Source organism: Ambystoma mexicanum, chromosome 1q (assembly GCF_040938575.1).
Source record: "Ambystoma mexicanum isolate Mex_15411 chromosome 1q, UKY_AmexF1_1, whole genome shotgun sequence".
NCBI lineage: Eukaryota > Metazoa > Chordata > Amphibia > Caudata > Ambystomatidae > Ambystoma > Ambystoma mexicanum.
This window is the reverse complement of record NC_090922.1, coordinates 811,109,955-811,134,085: the sequence shown is the minus strand read 5'-3', so window position 1 is coordinate 811,134,085 and position 24,131 is coordinate 811,109,955. Positions and strand designations below refer to the sequence as shown.

Here is a 24,131-nt window from a genome sequence, read left to right as displayed (position 1 = left end):
TGGCACGGCGGCCATTTTGTCGAGCTGCCTGCCACGTGCCTGCAACATGTTGCTCAGCCCGCTGTGTCGGGCCTCATCCAAGACTCTCGAGTGTGGATCACGTGACTTCTGGAAGAGCTCCCACCACCTGGCTAGTCTGTTCTTTAGCGCCTTTGAGGACATGGAGTCACACGCCAAACATGATTGCCAAACCGTGGTCTGGGCCAAGGCAACATAGGCAGAGGGCGTGGGGGTCTGAAGTTGGGAAAAGCCTGTTGCTAGAAGGGACACCTGCTGAACCCTGTAGAAGTCGACATGTGCCGGGGAGGAGCGTGACGCCTGAGGACCGAGTACCTGAATCATAGAAAAGACAAAAAAAGACAAAGAGAAGAAGTATCCGCGCATGGAATTACATGGCCGAAGCCAAACCCAGGAGCGCTGGTGAATTTGGCCCGTTCCTGTCGACGCAGAAAAGGGGACTGGGGTGTGGCACCAGAGGGCAGAGTCAGGGCAGCGCATGCTCCCTGGGCCGCACCTCCAGGCGCCTCTAAATTTAAAGGGGAAGAAGGTTTTTTCAGGTGAAAAAGGTTCAGTCTCCCGTCCCTTGGAAGGGACGCCCGTACAGTATGGAGGAAAGGGGACTATGGACTAAGAGTACGTTGGTCACTACGGTGAGTAATTTATAATTTTTCTTTCATGCATTTTATGTGTGGCTCATCAGGAAAGATTGCCATCAGTTGTTTCACCAGCTACACTCTTTTACACAAATATGCTTTCAGGTTTTGTCACCTTTTTGGACAGGTTCATCTCTAACAGGTAAATCAATGAAAGTACCTCACTGAGGGCCTGATTCCAAGGTCATGGTAAATGTCAAGTAGCAATACCAATACTCTCTAAATCCTCCAACCTAGATACAGAGGGTAATGGGAGGAGTGGAAGAGAGATGTTGTGGCAGTAGGCAAGAAAATGAATGTAAAATGTGTGTAGACGAGGCGCTGCAGCGTTACCATGTGCAGAGCACCTCTAGCCCAAATGCAAACTTCAGACACCTTTCTACATTACCAAATGTGTCACTGTGGGGGTGTGGAAGGAGGAGACTGACACACAGGAGGCATGTCTTTGGGCAAAGACTTTTATTTTATACCAAAAGAAAGAAACCTAGCTAACCCTAACTCTAAGAGGGGTTTCCAGGCCTGAACTAAAGCTAAGTTAATATCATAATGTCTGTAACTAAGAAGTCCACTGTCCTGTGTCAAAATCCTACTTCAAACCCTCACACTAATAATAAAACTAAAATGGATCAGTCTCTTCAAGGCCCAGAAGAATGACTCCCTTCTTCTGGATGGTATGGTTTGCAAAGTAGGGGAAATGTCTCTGTTCCCCAGGCCTTTCTCAGGCTTCTCTTGGCAGTTTACCGTGGTTGGGGGAATATCTCCCTTCCCTGGGCCTTTCTCAGGCTTTTCTTGTTAAGTTAATGCAATTGAGGGAATGTCTCCCTTTCCCAGGCCTTTCTCAGGCTCCTCTTGGCGATTCACTATGGTTGGGGGAATGTCTCCCTTCCCAGACCTTTCACAGGCTTCTCTTAACTGTCAATGGACAGCCATGGTGTACTCTCCTGCCAGGGGCTGGCTTTCTTAAATTGCGGGTCCAAGACCCCTTCTTACTATATTCCTGGTTGTTCACAAGGCAGCCTTGGTGTACTCGCCTGCCATGGTATGCCTTTCTCATATGCTGGTCCCAGACCCCCTTGTATTGGCTTCTTATCTGCAGGTCCCAGGCCCCTTTGTACAGGTTTCTTAACTGTGGGTCCCAGGTACCCCTGCATAGTGGTTTCTTAAGTGTGGGTCACAGACCCCTCTATAACAGCTTCTCTTAAGTCCCAGAGGTCCCCGGGAAGCTGTACCTTCTGTCAGGGCTCTATACAGCCTCTTGCAGCTCTTCTCGGCTTTTTCCTGTTCTCCTATTACTTCTTCTTCAGGAAGCCCTGGTATTACAGCTGAGCTCATTGTAATCTCTCTTTGCCTGATGTTTATAACTGCTGGAGAGCTATGACAGACCTCTTGCTACCCATGCACACATGTGATTTTAATGTTTTTTTTTTCTTCTAGATCATTGGTATGTATTTAAGTCTGCTCGGTTGGCTGTTTGCTTACTACCAGAATCGACCAAAGCTGAAACGGGAATACCATTTACGGTAGCTTGCTCATGGGGTTTAAATGGTGGCATCAGACATAGGTAATTAATGACATTCTCAACATTTGACTCATCCTGTGTTGTTTCAGGTACCTATTCTTCCCCTGTCATCAAGCTTATCTCCACTAGTTCCTCTTTCTCATTAGTGGGACAGTGTCTGGCCAAATGTACTTTTCTCCACAGGAGAAACAGGTTATCACTGGGAGTTTTGGGGGTCTTACTTCCTCTGGTTTTACACCCCCCCCTAACTTTCATTACTGGATGTTTTTTATCATCCCCTCCTCAGTGTCTTTCATTCCTATCTTAAGTGAACTTTCCGGGAGGCGTTCTCTATGGTTACTTTTTATCTTGGGATGGAATGGATTCTGGGAAATTGGTTTTGGATCTCTACGTCCTTCCTCACCTCTGTGTAAAATCCTCAGCTGTTTGTTTGCTTCGGCATAACTCTGAGCCATCTCTACTGCGGCCGCTAAGGTTGGTTTGTTCATCTGCAAGACGGCCCCCCATAAAGATGGGGGTAAGCTGTTAGTGAGCTGTTCTAAAGCTAGTGCTTCCATGATCTCGAGGAGTGTTTTTGCCCCAGCCACAGGGACCGGGTATTTTGGGCCCCTAGTTCAACTGGTGTTTCGCCAGAGTTTAATTTCATCTCCCAGAACTTATTCCGAAAGAAGTTCTTTGTTTGTCCTACCCGAAGTAACAAGTCCTGTTTAATTTCATCAAAGGATGTTGTCCCTAGAGGGTTTAAGGTTTGGTAGGATGATTGAAAATCTCCCCTCAATAACGGAGCGAGATAGCAAGATTTTAATTCTTCACGCCAATGAAATTGATGCGCTAACCGCTCAAAATTCAGGAAACAAAATCTTAAGTCTTCTCCCTCTCTCTACAGCTGTAAAACCCCATGAAGAAGAATGGGCCTTTGTTGGGTGGTAACTATTTGTTCGAGTCCCTCTTGGTGCTTGGCATAAGCCTGTATCAGATGCGACACCAGCTGTTCCAACAAGGTCTCCAATGCGCTCATTTTCTCTTCAAAGCAGGCACTTGTTTCTTCCTGCAGATTTTCTACTGTTCACGTTTTACAGGTAACCAGGATTTTACACTAAAGTACTTGTACTTACAAAGGTTACATGAAGCTGTAAAGAATGGCAGTCCATTCATTTCTGGTGGAGACACTCTGGGGCCTATGCAGATCTGGTCAGTTTGGAGTCAGTTGACCCATGAAGAAAGAGAATGGAAAAGGGCTACTGTGGTCAGACAAGCCACTTCATGCAGACCTGCCCAGCAAAGAAAACAGAAAGCACCAAGACTAGTTCATAGAGGGACGAGTCTTCATCATTGATGAGACATCACCAATCCAAACACATGTCTTGATGTGATGTTCTTTATTCAAGTTGGTGAGAAATTGTCTGCTTCTGATATGGTAGACTCAGGCACCATTGGCAATTATTTGGACATGACATATACCAAAAATGCAGGTATAACCAAAGTTCTAAGACACGTATGAAACCTCTGCAGGTCCAGTGTTTGAACAAATGGTTATGTTCACTTTGTCTACTTGCCAGGTGCATAAGGAAAATAACACTTTTCCTCTCTTAGCCACTCCCCATTTTGGAATCATACTTGTGGTGCCCCAGTGGTGCCCCAGTTGCAATTGCATAGTCCCGCCCCAAACTGAGTTGAGAAAACGATGTGTTTTTCCTCTGATCATTACACACACATTATCTAGGAAGTCCCTCAACTCAAGAGTCTTTCTGTCAACCTTCTTAATGGGTGTCATGAAGTGAGGGCAATCACTGTTGCTCTACTGATGGGAAACCAGGACTAAACTGATGTTTTCGACAAGAGGTAAGCAGAATATCTGATCTGCTACCCCACAAGCCCTATGACTTCCCAATCACCTTGATGGGAGGGACATATATTCCTTGTGGCTCAGTAGTCTAGGCTAGTCTCCCACTGAGAAATGAGAAGTAGTGACAGAATACTTGACTTTTGCTCTTATGAAGGGTTTCATTCAACACTACTGTTTGCCTGCTGCCTAGTCCCTCTTCTTCTGTCCAAATAATGGTGTGTTTTCCATCTCTGCAAAGATTACAGGGCTCTTAATCTTCACAATCAAGGATCATTACCATAAAACCTTGATATTGGTTCTCTTGGATCAACTGCAATCAGCATTCATGTATACCAAGCTTGATCTGTTTGGGACCTATAACTTGGTATGCATTTGGGATAGGGATGATAGGAAGACAGCTTTCTGGATGAAGTATGGTGTATACAAGTTCTTGATCATGACTTTTGACTCTTCAGGACCCAGGCAAATATTTAACACTTTATAAATGACATTGGGTCTCATTCCGACTTTGGAGGTAAGCACGCCGCTATTTGCGGCATGGCTGCCTCCAAAATCGTTCCGACTCCGCCCTGGTGAATGGAGTAATTACCGATCCATTCCAAGGTTGGAGGTACCGGTAATTCCCCATTCACAAGGGCCCTTCCCCATTCCCATTTGAGCCCCCATAGGGGTCAATGGGAATGGGGAAGGCGCTAATAACGGTACCGTAAATTACGGTACCGTTATTAGCACTAAAGTCCCTTTGCGGGTCCCGTCCTTAACGCCTGCTAAAAGCAGGCGTTAAGGAAGGACCCGCAAAGGGAACTCGTAGTAGGGCGGTAAGGGTTTAACTGCACCGGTCTCGTTACCGGTGACCGTTAACCCTTACCGCCCTACTCGGAATGAGGCCCATTGTCCTTGCTATTCTTGAGCAGTATGTCATTGTATATATTGACAGCATACTTGTGTACGCCACCTTGTATGAACTCCATGTGAAACACCTCCAAACTATCTTGCAGAGGTTGTGTGACACAGCTTTATTTGCTAAACTGGAGAAATGTCTGTTTCACTCGACACACAGAATTCCTGGGATTCGTCTTTACTCCTGAGAGCCATGGTGAGTTCTGCTTATATCAAGCCTTGTTCTACATACTTAAGGGTCCTCCTTAGAATTTGCCCATTTTTACCAGCAGTTTGTCAATACAGTTTCCCCTGTCGCAGACCCTTTGACCAGGCAGCAGTAGGGTGCAACAAGGTAAAAGGCACACACACCCTCATTCGAACATCAACAACAGGGCACAGAATGCAGTGCAGCAGTGGGGTGCAAGAAGATAAAAGCACGCACACCCAAATTCGAAAATCAAAAACAGGGCACAGAATGCAATGAATGAATGAATGAAGGAAGGAAGAGGTAGGATATGTGAGCCTGGGAAGGCAGATTGAGGAAAGGCACAGTTATGGTCCAGAATGTGAATGGATGAGGCAGATGAAAGGTTCAGACATCACTCACAGGTCGAGGTGCAGGGGACCAATGTTTGTGAGTAGTGGCTGGCTGCTTCATTGTTTGCAGGATGAAATCTGTGGTGCAACAATTTAAAAAGCACACCTAGAATTGATTTTACCACAAAGCACTAATACAGCATGAAAAGAGGGATGCAACAATTTAAAAAAAGCACACCTAGAATTGATTTTACCACAAAGCACTAACTCAGCACGAAATGGGGGTGCAGGTGTTAAGGCACTCATAAGGGTGAAAGTGTGTTTGGTGCTAAAAGGCAGCAGAAAGCAGGCTGTGGGTGGGAAGTACAGCAGAGACACGTGGGAGGAGGATGTTGTATGCAGTCAGCAGACAGGTAGAATGTTGTGGTCCAAGGGAAGGTGATCTGGTGTGCTACCGGTACAACGAATCAGAACACTTTCCATAGTCCTGAAGGTCAGAGAAGCATAAAGTTTGGCTTGACAATAGCTGAAGGGTTCAACAGCACGGTAGATATTGGAAGTCTGCTGCTGATTCGGTGAACAGTGAGGCAGCATGCCGCTAAGAACAAGATGCGTCAGGACAACAATATAAAGGGGGGGCTGGCGGGACACCATTGAGGAGCACTGCAGGAACAGGTGATGCTGTGAAGGTGGATGGCCCTTTTGTTGGCCCACTCAGGCCCGTACAGGGAGAGGACTTGGTCCTTAGAAGGAAGCCCTTCGAGGAGGCTGGCGATCGCCTGCCGGCTCCTGGGAGCTGCAAGCTCTTCTGTGTGGGCCAGCTAATCAGGGACGTCATTTCACCAAAATGCCAGGGGTAGCGGAAGTGACATCACATGACCCTTGACCCCCTGGTGACATCACAGGAAGCAATGTCATTTGACCACACCCCAAAGTGATATTGCAGGAAGCGATGGAACACGACCTTTCACCCGTGGACAAAACAGGAAGTGGCATCACATAATGTGATGTGCATTTCATACAAGAATGGATCGCCATATGTATCGTTAAGATCAGTGTGTATAGGCCCATATTACCAAATTACTGTGAATGCAAGCAGACGTCCATGACCAAATGATAATGATGTATTATTATATAGCACTTACGCTTAAGCGCTTTATATAGAAAACATATACACCCAATATCACCCAACCTGTGTTGGTACTCATTTATGGACCTCAGAAGGATGAAAGGCTGACTTGAGGCATTTAAGGACAGACTAAATCAGTGACTCACCCCCTGAAGTGTGCCTGAAATAAACCTTTAATGAGTCTAGCCATTATTGTATAGAATTTCATAAAGACACATTATTTGGTATTCCTATTCTTTCTTATTTAGGGTCAGTGCTGAAAGGGTTAGACTTGTGGCACTCCTGTTCTTATTTGTCTTCTTTTTTTTAAGGGTCCTGAACAAGAAACCAGCCACTCCAGGAGTAAAGAGCCACATAGTGCTGGCCACAGCCCAGGAGCTTGCATTACAAACAAAAAAAGAGGTTGCAAGGGAGCCCACAGAGGTCGCAAGGGAGACCTCAGAGGTCGCAGATGCGACCTCTGGCGACCCCTAAATGACGTCCCTGCAGCTAATCAGGCAGTGGTAGCCAGGTAGCAGGATCAGATGTCCGGGTACCATGAGGAGCGGCCATGTTTGAAGGTCCTCGTCGGGCCCAAAAAGGCAGCAAAGTATATGAATCCACTACAAGTAGAGGTAGGGGCAGGTGCCTCCACGCACACAGCCAGCAACAAAGAGAGGCAGAAGGTGAATACTCACCTATTTATGTAGGTCGGCCCTCGAGGGGGCTGGCGATCGCCTGCCTGCTCCGGGGGGCTGCAGGCTCTTCTGTGCAGGCCAGCCAATCAGGCGGTGGTACCCAGGAAGCAGGATCAGTTGCTCTGGGACCAGGAGGAGCAGCCATGTTTGAAGGTCCTCCTCAGGCCAAAGAAAGGCAGCAAAGTATATGAATCCACCACAAGTGGAGGTGGGGGCAGGTACCTCCACGCACACAACCAGGAACAAAGTGGGGCACAAGGTGAAGATTCACCTATTTATGTAGGTCTGCCTGCGAGGGGGCCAATGATTGCCTGCCGGCTCTGGGGGGCAGCACGCTCTTCCATGCGAGCCAGCCAATCAGGCGGTGGTACCTAGGAAGCAGGATCAGCTTCTATGGGGACCGCTAAGAGAGGCAATGTTTGAAGGTCCTCGTTGGGCCGAAGAAAGGCAGGAAAGTACGTGAAATCACCGCAAGTGGAGGTGGGGTCAGGCACCTTCACACACACAGCCAGAAATAAAGAAGAGTGAGGGTCCCCCTTCTACCAAAATTATAGCTATATTTTTCCCATGGTGCTTGAAGCAAAGAGGCTGAAAGGCAGTTCAGAAATGAAAAAGCAACTATCTTTTCCCAACATTCTATTGATAATAACTTTTTACTTGCTTTTTGGTTTTGGATGACATTATCAAAACCAGGTTCATTAAGAGCCCATCAAACTGCACATTTTGGGAACAAAACATTATGAAATGAAAATGTTATTAAGAAAACAAAACACCACAGTTTCATAGTTTTCACCCCTTTCATTTTCCCATAGAGAAAAAGTGCAGATTTGGAACAGGCGTAGCGCGAAAGCCGCTGGGCAGATTTGGACCAAATAAGAAACAATGTGGGCACACAGCAATGACTTAATAATCTTGACTGGTTTGGGGTAAATCCATCCAGTAGTTCTTAAAACATTTGACAGACATGGGGTGCCCACCTGTTCCTTAAAATCTTCATATATTTCAGCCTTAGTGCTTTGCAGCAGAGAGGATGAGAGTCTTTTCAGAAATGAAAATACTTATTTTTTCATGCTCAATGTGTGTGATTCCTGGGGTACTACCAGGAGAAGACGCAAATGAAAGAATACAAAATGCTATTTGGAGGAGGTAAAAGGATGCCATCAAACTTTGGAATGAACTCCCCCATGACTTTACAGAGTCTAATAACGTCCTCGATTTCCGAAAGAGACTGAAAACTCTTCTGTGTATGTGGTCACTCCTATGGTTTGGCATGGCCAGTGGCCTTGGCTAGTCTGCCCAAAATAAAGATATTGGTGCAACATGCACAGTGGCCAACGGCCATGGCTAGTGTGCCCTGAAGAAACTAAGGTATAGCAAAATCCTTGAAATTCAGTAAGAAAGAGTTAAGGTGATCAAATTTAATACAACAAAACCCCTGAAATTCAGCACTCGCAATTCAAGCAAGTCCACCCCAGAAAACAAAAATGTGTCACATGAACCAAACAGTGATGTGGGTAATGGCTAGGAGAGGGCGAGGGAGGAAAAAGCAATTGTGAGGAGTGGGGGGACCATGGAAAGAGGCGGAGGCCTCTTCGTGAGTGCCTCTGAGGGAAGAGAAGAGTTTGGGATTTTCAAGCATTATCAGGGGAATACAAGGAAACAGTTGTTCATTGCCATTATTGGGGGAATGTAGGAAGAATCCTGCGGGAATGGGTAGAGTGAGAATTATATTTTTTTTAAATAGCTGCAGTGATCACAACTCCTAGGTAGGGGGTAATGGATCTTTGTACCCAAGGACTTGGCTAGTGGGCTCCAAAGAAACCTATTGGTGCAACATGTACAATTCCATGGCCAAAGGCCATGGCTAGTGGGCTCCATCAATGTCATTTGTGATGATATCTTTGATGTCCTGTGTGTTAGTGTTAGCAGTAGCGCGAGTTATGGTTGCATAGCTGACCATAACTGGCCAAATCCTTGGGCTTTTCGATTTTACTTGTCACCATAATGTCCCTTTTAACAAAGTTTTTCACTGAATTTCAGAGGTTTTTAATAGTGTAGCTTAACAACAACGTCCCTTTAACAAAGTTGTTTCACTGAATTTCGTAGGTTTTGTGTGTGCAACTTAACCATAACATCCCTGTTTTATTAGTGAACATGTTTCATGTTTCATCACTGCATATAAGGTATTAATAATTCCTCTTTTAACATATATGAAAGAACTATAAACCATCTTTAACAAACATATTTTTGCAACGCAACGGATGTGTGTCATTATCAGCAGCGCATGCTGGGGATGCAAACCATGGTTAAATTGCCCAGGGCATGAGGCTCGACCATGACACCAGCCCCACCAAACCACACCCATTATCCACCACACCTACCCTCCATCATAGTTCAGTGTCCACTGTATCCTCATAATGTGACCAATGGCCAGTCTCCAAAATCCATGGTGCATGGGCTTCGGCAATGCTGCATCGGAGTAGACATTTGTACTTGCTGAGGACCAGGCCCAATGCCGAGGCACTATTTTTTGTACCTACATTTTGTCACTTTTGAAATAGTAAAACACAGGACAGATTTGCAAAAGCATGCTTTCAGGTCCTTGCTGATGCTCCTCGCGCATGTTTGCAGAAATCCCGTCCAGCACTTTGGGATGCAGCCGCAAGCAGAATTTGTTTTCCCATTCAAACCTAGGGCTTCGCCCATGCCGCATGCCCAAATAAGTAAATCAGAGTAGAAATTTGTCCTGGCGGAGGGCCAGGCCCACTGTCCAGGCACAAAAGTTATATCACTAGGTTTTGTACTTATATTTTGACACTTTGGAAAAAATGAAACACAGGACAGATTTGCAAAGGCATGCATTCAGGTCCATGCTGATGCTCCTTGCGCATGTTTGCTGCAATTCCATACAGCACTTCGAGCTGTAGCTGTGAGCAGAATTTCTTTTTCCATTCAAACTTACGACTTTGGCCATGCCACATGCCCCAACAAGCAAATTAGAGTGGACATTTTTCCTTGCCGAAGGCCAGGCCCACTGCCAGGCGCCAAATTGTTATCACTATTTTTTGTACTTACATTTTGACACTATGAAAAAAATAAAACAGGACAGATTTGCAAAACCATGCTTTCAGGTCCTTGCTGATGCTTCTTGCGCATGTTTGCTGCAATCCTGTCCAGCACTTTGGGCTGCAGCCACAAGCAGAATGTATTTTCCCATTCAAACTATCGGTCCCTGGTGGTCATGCCCTCTTCAACCCCATTATCAGTCCCTCGTAGCCATGGCCAGTGACCAGATTGTCTGGGTCATGGCTGCCTCAGTCACCAAAGGTATAACACTATTTTGTGTACCTACATTATGACACATTTCAAAAAATAAAACATGGACACATTTGCAAAACCATGATTTCGGGTCCTTGCAATGCTCCTCGCACAAGTGAGCTGCAAATCCGTCCATGTTTTATTTTATGAAAAGTGTCAAAATGTGTGTACAAAAAAGTGATATAATTTAGCCCCTTCTTGACAAAATCCATTCAAACTTTGCACAAACAACATTCAAGGTTGTGTCTATAACCTTTTTTGCAAGCTTATGTGCAGACTCGTCAAACGGCACCAAAGTTATACGCCATCTAAAAATGTTGAGACCCCCATCTAATGTTGCCCCTAAACCTACCAAACTTTGCAAAAACATTGAAAGTTGGATCTAAAATCGTTTTGCAAACTTATACGTCGATTTGTCAAACAGCACCAAATGTTTAAGCCCTTCAAACATTTTGGGACCCCCCCTCTAATTTTGCCACCTCCTGGCAAAACTGCCCAAACTTTTGCAGAAGTATTCGGAGTTCGGTCTAAAATTATATTCCATAATTTCATGCAGTTTCATTGAATGACGCCAAAGTTAGAAGCCATCCAAAAAATGCTTTTCGCCGACCATATAATGCAGAAATGTGCATGGATGTCCTCTAACTTTTGTCAAGTTTGCAAGCATCCCAACAATGTCTGCGAACATCTGAGATATTCGCAGACTTTGGAGAAGAAAAATAACCCAATTTTGGTCTTTTTATGGCCATATCTCATCTTATCCTCATCACCCCTCACCGCCCCAGAGATTAATTAGTTTGACAAGTGTAATATGTTTTACCGCGGCATTCGAAGACTAAGGGCGCAGCCTGCGAATCCAACATGGCATCTGTTTCAAAGGTTTTGACATACCTCACGTTTTCTATTAACCAATCAGCGTGCACGTTTGATGTCCACGAAAACCACGCCGTACTTTGATTGGTCCAGCGCTGTCTGTGGACACTGAACCAGGAAATGAGTCCACGGACAAGACGCAGATATCACACCTTTTAGACCAACTTTTTTAGCCATTTAAAAATAAATACTGGACAGATTTGCACCAAATTTGCAAAGCAAGCTTTCGGGACTTTCTTTGCAAAGTTTGGTGAGGGTTCGTCAAACAGCGCCAAAGTTATAAGCTGCCCAAAAACTGCTATTTCTAAGAGTAAAGAAGCTTTACCATAACTACACGCCCACTACCACAGGCGTGTAATATATATATATATATGCTAATTAGCATCAGTTTATATGGCATTAGCATTGCTAATTACTCATTTCATCCTGTAAAACTTTGATGCATTTTGCTTTTTTCCTGCATTATCATATTCTTTTTTTTATTGATTTAGCTGAAATTCATCAACTTTTCAATATAATTAACAATGAATCAAAATTAAAAAGTTCATCAAATATAAAACACAGACTTCAATTCATCGGAAATCAGAAATCGCCACTACATATATATATATACGGAAATCAAAAGGAAAAAAAAGAGAGTTAAGTATATACACACATAGAGGTCATCAATGTTTCACAAAAGAACAAAAATAAGGCAATTTATTACACTTTGTCCCCACAGTTGATGTTCTATGTTTCACATAAGAGAGGGATTATAGATGACAATTCATCAATGACATACTATATATGATACTCAACACAATACTAAAGCATAAAATATATCAAAACCCTGTAGTAAACATGGATTACAGAAGCATGAAAACTACATAGCATGAACTGACAACACTTCTATTATCATTTGCCAATGGAATTTCGTTATCTTGCTGAGGTAATTTTTCCAGACGATCATTTAAATTTAACGCTGTAAGGAAGTTAGAAGTGGCAATTTGAATACTAATTGCAGAAGTGGATTATAAAGCAGTGAATCTGCAAAAGGTTTACTGCTGTTCTCAAACCCCTGCAACAGTATTGCTGGTTTTGCACTCAGAAACGTTTAATTTAGCAGCCTAGAAGGATTTGATAGACCTTTCTCCTACCTTAGACTTGCCTGAGTGTGGCCTTTGTTGTTGTATTTGACATTTATAACATTGCCATAACAGAAAATATCTCGGCTGGCTCAGTACTGAGCAGAGGCATGTTCTGACAGTACTTAAACAAGCATTTGTTGCATGAAACAGAGCAAAACAGGCATCTGCTATTTAATAAAAATTGACTTCTCTCCTCAGGACTCTTCTGTATGCAAGGCCGCCATCCATACAGGGAACTTAAAGAATTCGGGGGGCCGAGTGAGAGCAGAAAAGAGACCAGGACAAGACAGTTACCACCAATCCCTAAGGAATGGCGTCACAACCAGAAGCTATGGAGCCTGGCATGGGTCTTTCATTATTATTTCGGATAACAATGCCATTTCTCCGAAGAGCACTCCTCAGACCTCCCCAGGTAACACTAAAAAATGCATTCAAGACATACGATGATGCTGATTCACAGATGGCATTTTTGGGTTTTGTACATATGATGGAGCTTCAACACCACATTTGTGGCCGAAACAATGCTACAGAGAGGGGAGGAAGGTAGAGGGTGCTAAGAAGCAGAATATTTGGTAGCCATGCAACAGGCAATTGTATTGGCATTCATTGGCTGAATCACAGATTGTTATTTTTTGTGTCCTGCCGCTCAACATGCTTTCTTTTTCCACAATGGCATAGTGTCCATTTAACAACAATGTATCCCCAATGCGATCAATCATTCAGAAAACATTCCATTACCATAATCTACATGTATAAATGCAGGCAATAAATGAATCATCAGTTGTATTTTGTTATATGAAAACATTTATGACTTTCTCTATTTATTGTACATTTTTTACTTTTCTTGTTTTTTTCTCTAACAAATTATGAAATCAGTGATTCAAAAATTCCTCAGCCAACCTTATTAAGAGAATTTCTATCTCATCCACATACATTCTCATGCTAATTGGTACTCATTTATACTACATACAAAAATATATACAATAAATGTAATACAAAATGTCATTCAATATCGACTAAACAGACAAACATTTTTTTAAATAATAAACATAAAAAGTGCATACACTGCACCACCGATTATAAGTTCAGCAGTGCAGCAATTTTCTGGTGGCAAGTCCATTACCGCCACTTTTTAATGAATGCAGAAATCTGACTTTGGAGGTGATGTAGTGAATTTGCATATAGCTGGAGGTGAATCCTCCACTACAACTCCAAGAATTATTGGATTTAATGTGGCAGAAATACTGTTTATGGTAATTCCAATTAATTCCCTATGGAGTCCTACAGATAGCAAACTTCAGCACTAATACCAGAGTGGGTTGAACACTTGCTGCTGTGATCCGATGTGTGTGATCTGCAGGTCACACGTTTGAATCCCAGCAAGGCCAACTCAGCCTTTCCTCCTTCCAAAGTGATAAATTAGCACCAACTTTGGCAGAGTGATCATTGTATCTAAATGTTCTATGCAAGGTGCTTTGGCGAAAGTGGTATGTAAATAACAAATCATTATCATTACTCCACTTGCAATCCTGCAGTAAATCTGCAGGACAGAGTCGCAATACCAATACATGTGCTTGGCTGTAATTCTGTCAGAATTACCACCAAACTCGCAATGAAGCGGAGTGTCTCCCAGCGCTAGTTTTGGCAACTAGGCTATCTGTTTCATTTGCTCCAGCATTCGTCAAGATGTTGATCATTCCTCTTCTTTTGTGTGCTTTTATCTGCTTCATACTGATTATTTTGAAAAGATGGGTCAAATCACTTCTAGGGTTCCTCCATACACCATCAATGTATCAATCAGTTCAGCATGCTTTGCTTCAGTCACCTAAATGATGGGGGAGACAGTAATGAATGGCTTTTACCAATTTCAAAATTATTAACACTGATACACTGTCTTCATTATTTATGAGTATTTGATCGATACTATTATGCCAATGTACGATATAACATTTAAAAATAAAATATGACTTATAAGACTGAGCACACCAAGGCATGGTACTGGCAGGGGACATTTATCGCATATTCCATTCCACAGTTGTCTGGCTTCTATCTTAAAGGGTTTCTCTTGTTATCATAGTCCCACATCATAGTCCTTAAATTAGTAGTTTTGTGTGATGCCAATTGTTAGGAAGAATTCTCAAGAATGTGCTAATTCCCTTCACCCTAGAGACCCCCAGCAACTTTGCTGGATTTTGAGGACTTGATTTTTTGGTGAGAGTGTGAGCCTTTTTTCCCACTCTCTCATGTATTTTGATGTGTGTTTTACTCTTGTGTTCTTTGATTATGGAGTTTTAGACAACTCCATAGGCATCATCTTTTCATGTGTGTCACACAGCACCCTCAGTGAAGTGGCACAGGGAAGCTTTTCGGGCTTTCCCAAGGTTGAAATACCTTCTCTGGGATAAACTACCGTTTCCCAGAGAATGTACAGTGAAATTGACTTTAGTAGTCTTTTCAAATTCCTAGAGCCAGCACACCCTATCTTACAATAGAGTGCTGGAGGGGTTACTTACCATCCCCCGTGTCTAAATACTCATGTAGCAGTCAAATGCTACCCTTTCCTTCTAGATTGACTTCAACTTGAATCAACATTGAATCAACTCCTCTGGTGACCTCAACACATTTGCACTGTCTAAGAATACTTGTAACCTTTGTTTTATTAACCTATGCCTTTTTGCTCCTACTTCAAAGTACTCTGAATGCCATTTTGCTCCTCCTTCAAAGTAGTTAAATGCCTTAGAATCTTATCTTATCTAGTACTGAAGTATATTTTTGTGTGAGATATATTGCCTCCTTCTATTGAATGTTTTCTAACTGACTGTGAAATACATTTATAAGTATTTTATCAAGAAACCTTGCGTGTAAGAGTCTATTTGAATACTGTTAATTGTAGACCTCTGTGTAACCTCATTACAAGCTCCCATTCCCTCTTGAGATAAGCCTGGCTGCTCAGCTCTGCTACCAAAAAATGTGTGGTTCAGACTTATACCAAACATTGGTTTGGCTTACACCTGTAGTATTAGTGGTGTGTAGTGGTCCCAAAGGGTACTGCATACAAACTCCTCCTCACACCAATGTTCTCAAATCACAGGGTCGATGTTCTATATTTAAAGAGAATTAAATAAAAGGGAAAGAAAAGTGCATTGAAGCATCATTAAGTCAACTTCTACGCCTTAATGTTTTGCAATCAGTTAATGTGATAGTTATAAATTGGCCATACTGACACATAGTCGTATATCTTGTGTGTTAAGACACACTGCCACAATCATAACTTTCGTCATCTTACGTACCAAGTTGATTCAGGTAATAGACCGTCAACCTCAAAAGGACATTCCATCGTTGAAGGATGCCTCACACTTCACCCAAGATCCATGTAAACCATCTCATGCAAAACATGCATTAGACATGTCAACTTCAGTTGTACATTCCAGTATTACAGTAGCCCTCATTCTCCAGGCAAGATCCACATTATCCCGCAGGGCTTTTTACATGTGCGGGGTTAAGGGGCAACTATATCAGCATTTTCGCTTTAATAATTACAAATCAACTAAATAACGTTTCTGTTAATATTTATCATTATATATTGCCAAACCAATATTTTCACCTTCATCATTGATTGGGACAACTTCTTCGGTTATCGGCCTCCGTACTCAGTATTAAATCCCAAAATTATCCAAACACATTTTGTTTAGCTCCAACATTGTTTGAATAAAGAAAGGGGGGCCTCAGAAAAATGTTTGCCAGATTTGGCCGTAGTAAATCTGCCCAACTCGTTTAGTGTTACTGTCACTTCATTTGGAAGAAAATCCATCAAATTGCAAGTAGGGCAAAGGCAGTGTTATTCTCCATTATGGAGTGCTACTGGACTCCATTGAGGTTTTGGGGGTCTACAGCGTGCAGATCTATGGTCAGAGGTATATCCTCCATTTGTCCGGAGGAAAAACATCCAGCAAGCTGATGCAGGTTCTCTCAACTTACCTCCACACTTGTAAAATAGTGTTTCGGTAAAAATGGCAATAATTTTGCTACCGCTATTTTGTACTATTCAGCCATACTCGTAATGTTATCCTGTTAAAGATATCACTGCAACTCATATTAATTTATTCCAATCCAACGGTTCATTAAAGTAATGTCTGAGAATATTGACTTGAAGGATACGTTTAGAGACATGTTGCAATGCCCATTCCACTTTCAGCCTGCTTTATCACATCTAAAGCCCACCAGCATAAATACATCTATGGGCCTCATTACGAGTTTGGAGGCAGCCATGCCCTTAATAAGGGCATGGCTGCCTCCAAACTCGGGTCCGGGTTCCCTGAATGGGGAAATACCAGGCCATTCCAACCTTGGAGGGCCTGGTATTTCCCTATCCAGGGAACCCGTACTCAGACCATCCCCATTCCCATTTGAGCCCCCATAGGGCTCAATGGGAATGTGGTGCATGCTAACAACGGGACCGTTAACGATGGGCCCATTGTTAGCATGCTGGACCGCTCGCGGGACCCGCTTAAGACGTCTGGTAAAACCAGACGTCCAGAGCAGGACCCGCGAGCGGACCTTGCAATGCAGCGGTATGGGTTTAACGGTGCCGGCAGCTCTACCGGCACCGTTAAACCCATACCGCCATGGTTATGAGGCCCTATGTGTCTCAAAATACTGAAATTAATAATAAGGGGTTCTTGTAATACACCTACGTACTCCTACATAGATGCTCACTGATCCGGACTGTGACGGGCCATGCTGTAATGCTCAAACAGTGTAATTTGTATGGTTTTTATGCAACTGGCAATATGTGAAGTGGCGTGCCTGCAAAGTCATATTTCCATACCTATACTCGGTGCTCCAGATAAGACTTTGAAGTGGGAGTATTTTACTCACTATTTTTATAAGTTGGGAGTAAAAATGATATTTTAGCGAGTAAAAATGTAAATCCAATTTCCAATGGGCATATTTTATAAGCAAGTAAAATGTGTATTAACTGTAAAACATAAATGCTTTTGTAATAAATATGTCTTTGCATCTAGTTATTCATGCACATCAGGGGTGTTGCTAGGTCTGGAAAAGATCCTGGGCTATGCTAATTCTGCGACTGTTGCGACTGGGGGCTAGCTAGCCTTTTTGGTTGTAACCCCTGAGCTTCTATCCGGGGCTACAACCAAAAGACCTGGGGCTATAGCCCCCTCAGCCCCCCGCTAGCAACGCCTCTGATACACATTAAAAGGCACATTTTTACCTCTTCAGATCAGACGGTAAAAACAGTAGAGTTTCTTCCTGTGGCTCTGTGTGTACTACTGGTCTGGTCCAAACCTATCCATGGAGCTCTGTGGCTGCAAGCAGGGGGTCATGCTCCTATGTGTCTGTTCCCTGTTTTTGGTCGGGAGCATTTTCACTATATAGTTTTCTTTTTTGTGAGTAGTTGCCTTTTTTGGGGCAGTAAAAGTGGCTGATGCGCCCCTTATATGTAGGGCTGCCTTTTCCCTGCTAAGATTGACACTATCTGTTCCTCTACAAGCTCTGTAATTTCATCTCCTATCAGTAGTCCTACCACTGCCCCCGATTCTGCTCGCTTCTTTTGTCTTCTTCAATCTTCACCCCCTTTTTTACAACTATTTTCGAAGGTGATGTCATAGTTATGATCCTTCGGATTCACCCTGTGGCTGCTCCTTCAGGCCATCTCCCTACCTCTCTGGTCAAATCTGTCTATCCTGCTCTGGCTTCTTTCTTTACACATTTTTGTAATATCTCGTTGCTCTCAGGCTCCTTTCCCTTCGTTTTTAAACATGCCACTGTTCTACCACTCCTCAAAACCCGTCCCTTGACTCGTTTTACCCCTTTAATTTCCATCCTATCTCACTCCTGCTATACTTATTTAAACTGTTGGAGCATTTAACCCACATTCAACTTTCCTCCTTTCTTAACTCTAATAATGTACTTCCTTCCCAACGATCTGGATTTAGATTTGGCTTTGCCACAGAAACTACACTTCTTTGAGTATCCGATTCTATTTGTCACGCACACCACCTCAAACTTTCCTCTCTATTAATTCTTCTTGATCTCAGTGCAGCCTTTGACACTGTTGATCACCCCACTCTACCCTCACCTCCCTTGGTCTCTCAAGCACAGTGTTCAACTGGTTCTCTTCCTACCTCGCTAACCGCACTTTTTCTGTTTCTTGGAAAGGTTCTTCTTCCTTTGCTCTCTCTCTCATGGTATGCCACAACGGTATCCCTCAAACCCTCCTATTTTAAGGGGTCTGCCTACTGGTGACCCTTTAAATTATCGACCCATATCAAACTCTCCTTTTTTATTAAAGAGTTTGGATAGGGTTGCATATATTCAAGTGCTTGAACATCTTACAGCTACTGACATCTTAAACCAGAGGCAATCTGGCTTCAGAGAAAAACATGGAACTGAGACAGCCATGCTGGACTTAAAGTCCAGACTTCTCCATCACATGGATCAAGGTATGACCAGCAGGCTGATGTTGCTGGACCTGTCTGCCCCCTTCAGCCTGGTTGACCATACTGCTCTGGTCACCAGGTTGGAGGAGGTAGCGGGTTTTCAGACATTGGCAGCCTGCTGGATGAAATCGTTTCTCGAAAGACGTCAGTGGAGAGTTAGTAGCGATATAGCTGATGCAGACGCAATGGAGCTGACCCAAGGAGTCCCACAGGGAGCCTGCCTTTCTCCCATATTCTATAATCTTTTCACAGTCCCGTTTTTGAATTTTCTGGACACCAATGACATTGAATTCATGAACTATGCCGATGACACTCAATGTGTCATCTCACTCACTGGTGTCTTTGCTGTGGATGAAATAAACATTAACAGAATATACCAGCTTATCCAAACATGGATGTGTGCCAACGGCCTAGCACTCAACACGAGCAAAACCAAACTGATGCTCGTAGGAACCAAGGCTAAAATTCGCAACCTAGACAAACAGTATACACAACTCTTAATTGGAGACTATAGTATTGTGATAAAGAAAAAGGTTAAGTTGCTGGGATGAAAGCTCAGTTCAACAGTCTGATAGCATCCTCATCATACTATATTAAACGTATCTCTCATGCCCGGCCCTTTCTTTCTAGAGCAAGTAGAGAATCCCTGGAATTCTCCCCCCTCCATCTATCTACTTTCCTCTGCTGAACCATTCTTTGTCCTCTCAAGCACGAAACCTGGGAGTCATATTTGACCCCACCTTCTATTTTCAAACTCATATCTCGTCAGTATATCGCTCCTGCCATTTTCATTTGTTTAACATCAGGAAAATCCACCACTTGCTCACTTTCTCCTCCACCAAAACATTTCTCCAGTCTATGGTTCTTTCTCAACTCTATTATTGCTCTTCACTTTATGATGGCCTGACTATTTTTCACCCTTATATTGTATGCTGTACTCTGTGGGTAGGACTCTGTCTAGTCTTCAACCCTCTGTTCACATTTCACCTTACCTTACCCACCTTAAATGGCTTCCCGTCCACCGCCGTTGTGAATCTAATTTCCTTTGTCTTGTCTTCAAATGTATCCATGCTCTCCCGCCTACTTACCCCAGCTCCTTCATTTCCCTTTGTCAACCCACCCGAAATTCCTCCTTTCTGTTCCCATCCACCTTGCTCCGCCTCTCGCTTTCGCTCATTTCAACTTCTTGCCCCAAAAAATTGGAACTCTCTCCCCTTTGGAATTTGCTCTTGCACTCTCTCCTCCTCTCTCTCAAGTCTCACCTACTCCTTCTCTCCTTCTCTTGAAAATGGTATACTCTGTTGGTCTTTGAGTCCCCAACCAATCCATACAAAGAGAGAGGCATAAAACATCACAATTCACAGGCATGATACAGTTACTGAAGGGGGCTTCAACCATTTCAAAATTAGATCTGAACAAATGGTAGCATCAATTTGAGCTGAGCCCTGAATCCCACTACATCACTATGTTCACAATGCATGTGGGTGTATTCCTCTATAAATGTGTGTTATGATTTCATCAGCTGCTGAGATCTTCCAATATGAGATCCAAGGTTATCTGCCCCATTGCAAATTGTATTAACTATAGCGACGATATTCTGGTCTTTGGCACAACCCAAGAAGCACATGATGCCATGCTCCAAACGGTGTGCATGGCATTAGAAAAGGAAAATGTAACTCCCAATCTAGAGAAATATGAAATCAATAAGCACACACTGAAGTTTTCAAGCACATGTGTTTTCAAGCACATGTGTAGAACCAGACCGAGAAAACGTAATGGCATGGGACATCGTGCCACAAACATTCACTATATCACATCTTAGCTCATTTCTAGGTCTAGCCGTTATCGCACATGATACATCCAAGGTTATGCACACTGGTTTAGCAGGTGCACCCACAGCTCCTTTGGTGCGGTGGGCCCCACCGCTGCATGTCCAGGAAGGGCCCTGCCTCAGCCCTCACTCTGTTTAAAATAAGGGTGAGCTGGACTGGGGCCAATTACGGATGGTGGTTGTGTTGGAAGGTGGTGCTCTGCCTTTGGCCTGCTGCTCCATGTGCAGGTGGGGGCCCCGCTGTATTAGGGCCTACTGTGGATAGCAGAATTTATAGTGTACTCCCTGCCCTCTTACGGAGTAGAGGCCATTACCTGCCAAACCATGAAAGATGAGATAGTATTAAAACTCACTAGTGACTATCGGGACACTAAGGAATAAATCACCCAGAAAGACGCCATAAGCAAAGACTGCTCTACCCAACTAGAAGATTCCTCAGAAATAGCCATCCTAGAAATATTCCTGGGTTTCCACCAGATGGTCAAAGAACAGATCAATATGGCTAATTCCTGTGAGACAGAAGAGCAGAAAAACAAATTAATACAGATAATTATGGATTTTTAGAAGATATTTCAGAAGGTATTTTCTGTGGACTCGTATTATTGTGGACATACGTCTTTGTACTCTACAACCATACCTACAGATCAGAATAAGGCACCAGTATTTGTTAGACAATACTGGTTACCTCTAGCGTGAATGGAATCAATCACAGAGATTATCAAGAACTTGGAATTCCATGGTAGTATTCGACCAATCCACAGCATGTTTAATAAACTAATAATAACTAATATTATGAATAGTGAATCCCCATGGACAATGTAGACTCTATGCAGACCGAAGGGGATTGAATAAGAGGGTACAAATGATGGTGGCCACTTCCTTATATTGATCAGGGCCTTGCACAGATCTAGCTTTCAAAAGTATATACTGTGCTCGATTTGACTAATGGATATTGGACTCAGTTCTCTATGAACACCAATATAAACTTGCCTTTTCATTTGGGGGCAGCAGTGCACATGGACTAGAACACTGTGTGGGTATATTAATAATGGAAATGAGTTCAGTATATTCCTATATAAAGCCATGTCTGACCTTGTAGAACGGAGTGTTTGACCTATATGGATGACCTAGTGATCAAAAGTAAAACTGGTAAAGAACCCTAGGAGGAGATCCACCATGTGTTGGATCCAGATGCAAAGTTCTCACCAGAAAGCACAATGGTACAGAACTAAAGTAAACTTTCTAGGCCATCAAATCACATCTGATGGTCTTAATCCTCAGAAGAAGGTTGATGCTGTTTGGAAATTGTAGAACCCCACAAATCTCCCTGAATAATGTAGCCATTTAGGATTGACTAACTACAGTTGTACATTTCTAGACGATTATGCAGAAATCACTCATCCCTCTTGAAGGCAGGGGAAAATTGGGTGTGGGGGGGACTCCCAAATAGAGGATGTGAAACAACTGAAAAGAAGTTTATCCCAAGCTCTATGCTAGGCTTATACATCAAAAGCAAGCAATTTTTCCCATGAGCAGGATTTTCCCTCACCTGTTTAACCACGCCCATATATTAGAGGCATGACCAGGTTAATAAGGTGATCTCTTACGCAAGCAAAACTTTATCACCCATTAAGATCAAATTTAAGAAATGAGAGAAATCAATCCTGCAACAGTATGGGCGCTTAAAAGCTTCTGTCCGTTGATCCATGGGAAACATATAATAGTGGCAACTTCCCACCAACATCTGCAATAGTTGCAGAGTGACTGGATACAAACTGGGCATGCCGCTAACTCAAGGATTATTTCCTAGGTTCTTTCAGTCCAGACTTGCCATGTAGAAATCAGTTATGGTCAAAACAAAAAGTCCAGTTGCACAAGATTAGCTGATATATATGATTGTGTCAATACAATTGCGTGGAAGATGAAGAAATAAAAATAATAATAATATAGAGACATGTGTAGCTTCTTCTCATAAGGTGTATGGCAAGATCAGGGAATAGTCATAGTTTATGTGGATGAATGTTTCTACCATTTTAAAGAAAGCAATGATAAGTAATAAGTAGCTGGAGTTGGGAATGCTTGGGTGAATGACAACCCTGAACCCTCAGCCGGTTAAAAACCATCCCCAAAGTATTGAGGTGGCGGAACTGATGAGCATATATAAAGCTGTCCTTACTGCCATAAATCACAAAACCAGGAACTAGTAATAATAACTGAGTCAGACATGTGTTGAGCGTTTAAAGAACTGGAAAGCCAGAAGTATACATTGTAGAAACAATAACCCCCTGAAACATGGGAAATTGATTCAAACAATAGATGATTTAGTGACATTAAACAACATGGCCCTATTTTGGAACAAAATGAAGAGTCACTCAAAAGTTGAAGAGCTCAATAAAATCAGAAATCAGAAATCATTTGGCTGATCATTTCACCAAAAGCGGAGCAAACCAAGGCAAATATATTTTACGTGATTTTTATCACGCCTTCATCCAGAGCCTTTCCTCCACCCCAAGGGGCGTGTTCTAGATCCCCCAACCCCATTAGGGTCTTTGGTAGGAATAGTAGTAGAGAAAAAGCGTATATCTGTCACTGCGCATCAAAGCAAATAGACAAACCTGTGCAGTAGGCTAGCCTCCTTCACTCATCCGCACAAGACTGATTCACTAATGTCATGCAATTTATAGTGGGACTACTGTGACTACTGTTAATCCTCCTATCAGTTCATTTATTTTCAACACATGCACAATATACTGTAATACAATATGCAGTGCTTTATATAGATGCCCCACACTTCATATGCATTCACAAATGTTTATGAATTGATTCTCAATAAAGAACACTCAATGAAAACACGCATACTCTCCTGCAAAGTGCATTCCTTTTTAATAAAGCATTGCAACTATTACTGTAACTATACATAACGCACTGAATAAGAAAAAGGTTATCTTCCTGCTCATCGATACTCAAAAGAAAGCCTCATGAATTTAACTGCCTTTCAATACCTCGCCTCTTTATCAATGTGATATAAAAATGGGTAAAAACATTCTCTCATAATCACAAAAGGACTCTGCGAAGGTAGAGCCTTGAGAGCTGAAAGCCTATGGCTTGAAGAAGGATTGTTTGGGTTTGAACAATCCATAATATCACAAAACAATCCACAAATATCAATGGCAAAAACCACCTACAAATCCCATCATGGTCTCTATTGGCTTTAGCAAAGCTTTAAAATAGATCTAGTGTCAATTGGAATTGACCATGAGGCAAAACTGTAATCCAAA

At 42.9% G+C, this 24,131-nt stretch overlaps 1 protein-coding gene across 1 annotated transcript in view; it reads left to right on the top strand.

The window, feature by feature from the left end:
- Positions 1-24,131, top strand: part of LOC138558839 (cysteine-rich secretory protein LCCL domain-containing 2-like) — a 446,647-nt gene that overhangs the window by 160,039 nt on the left and 262,477 nt on the right. The window contains exon 5 of the mRNA XM_069642676.1: positions 12,760-12,973. Within this exon, the coding sequence (XP_069498777.1) occupies positions 12,760-12,973 (214 nt within the window). The remainder of the gene's footprint in view (positions 1-12,759; positions 12,974-24,131) is intronic.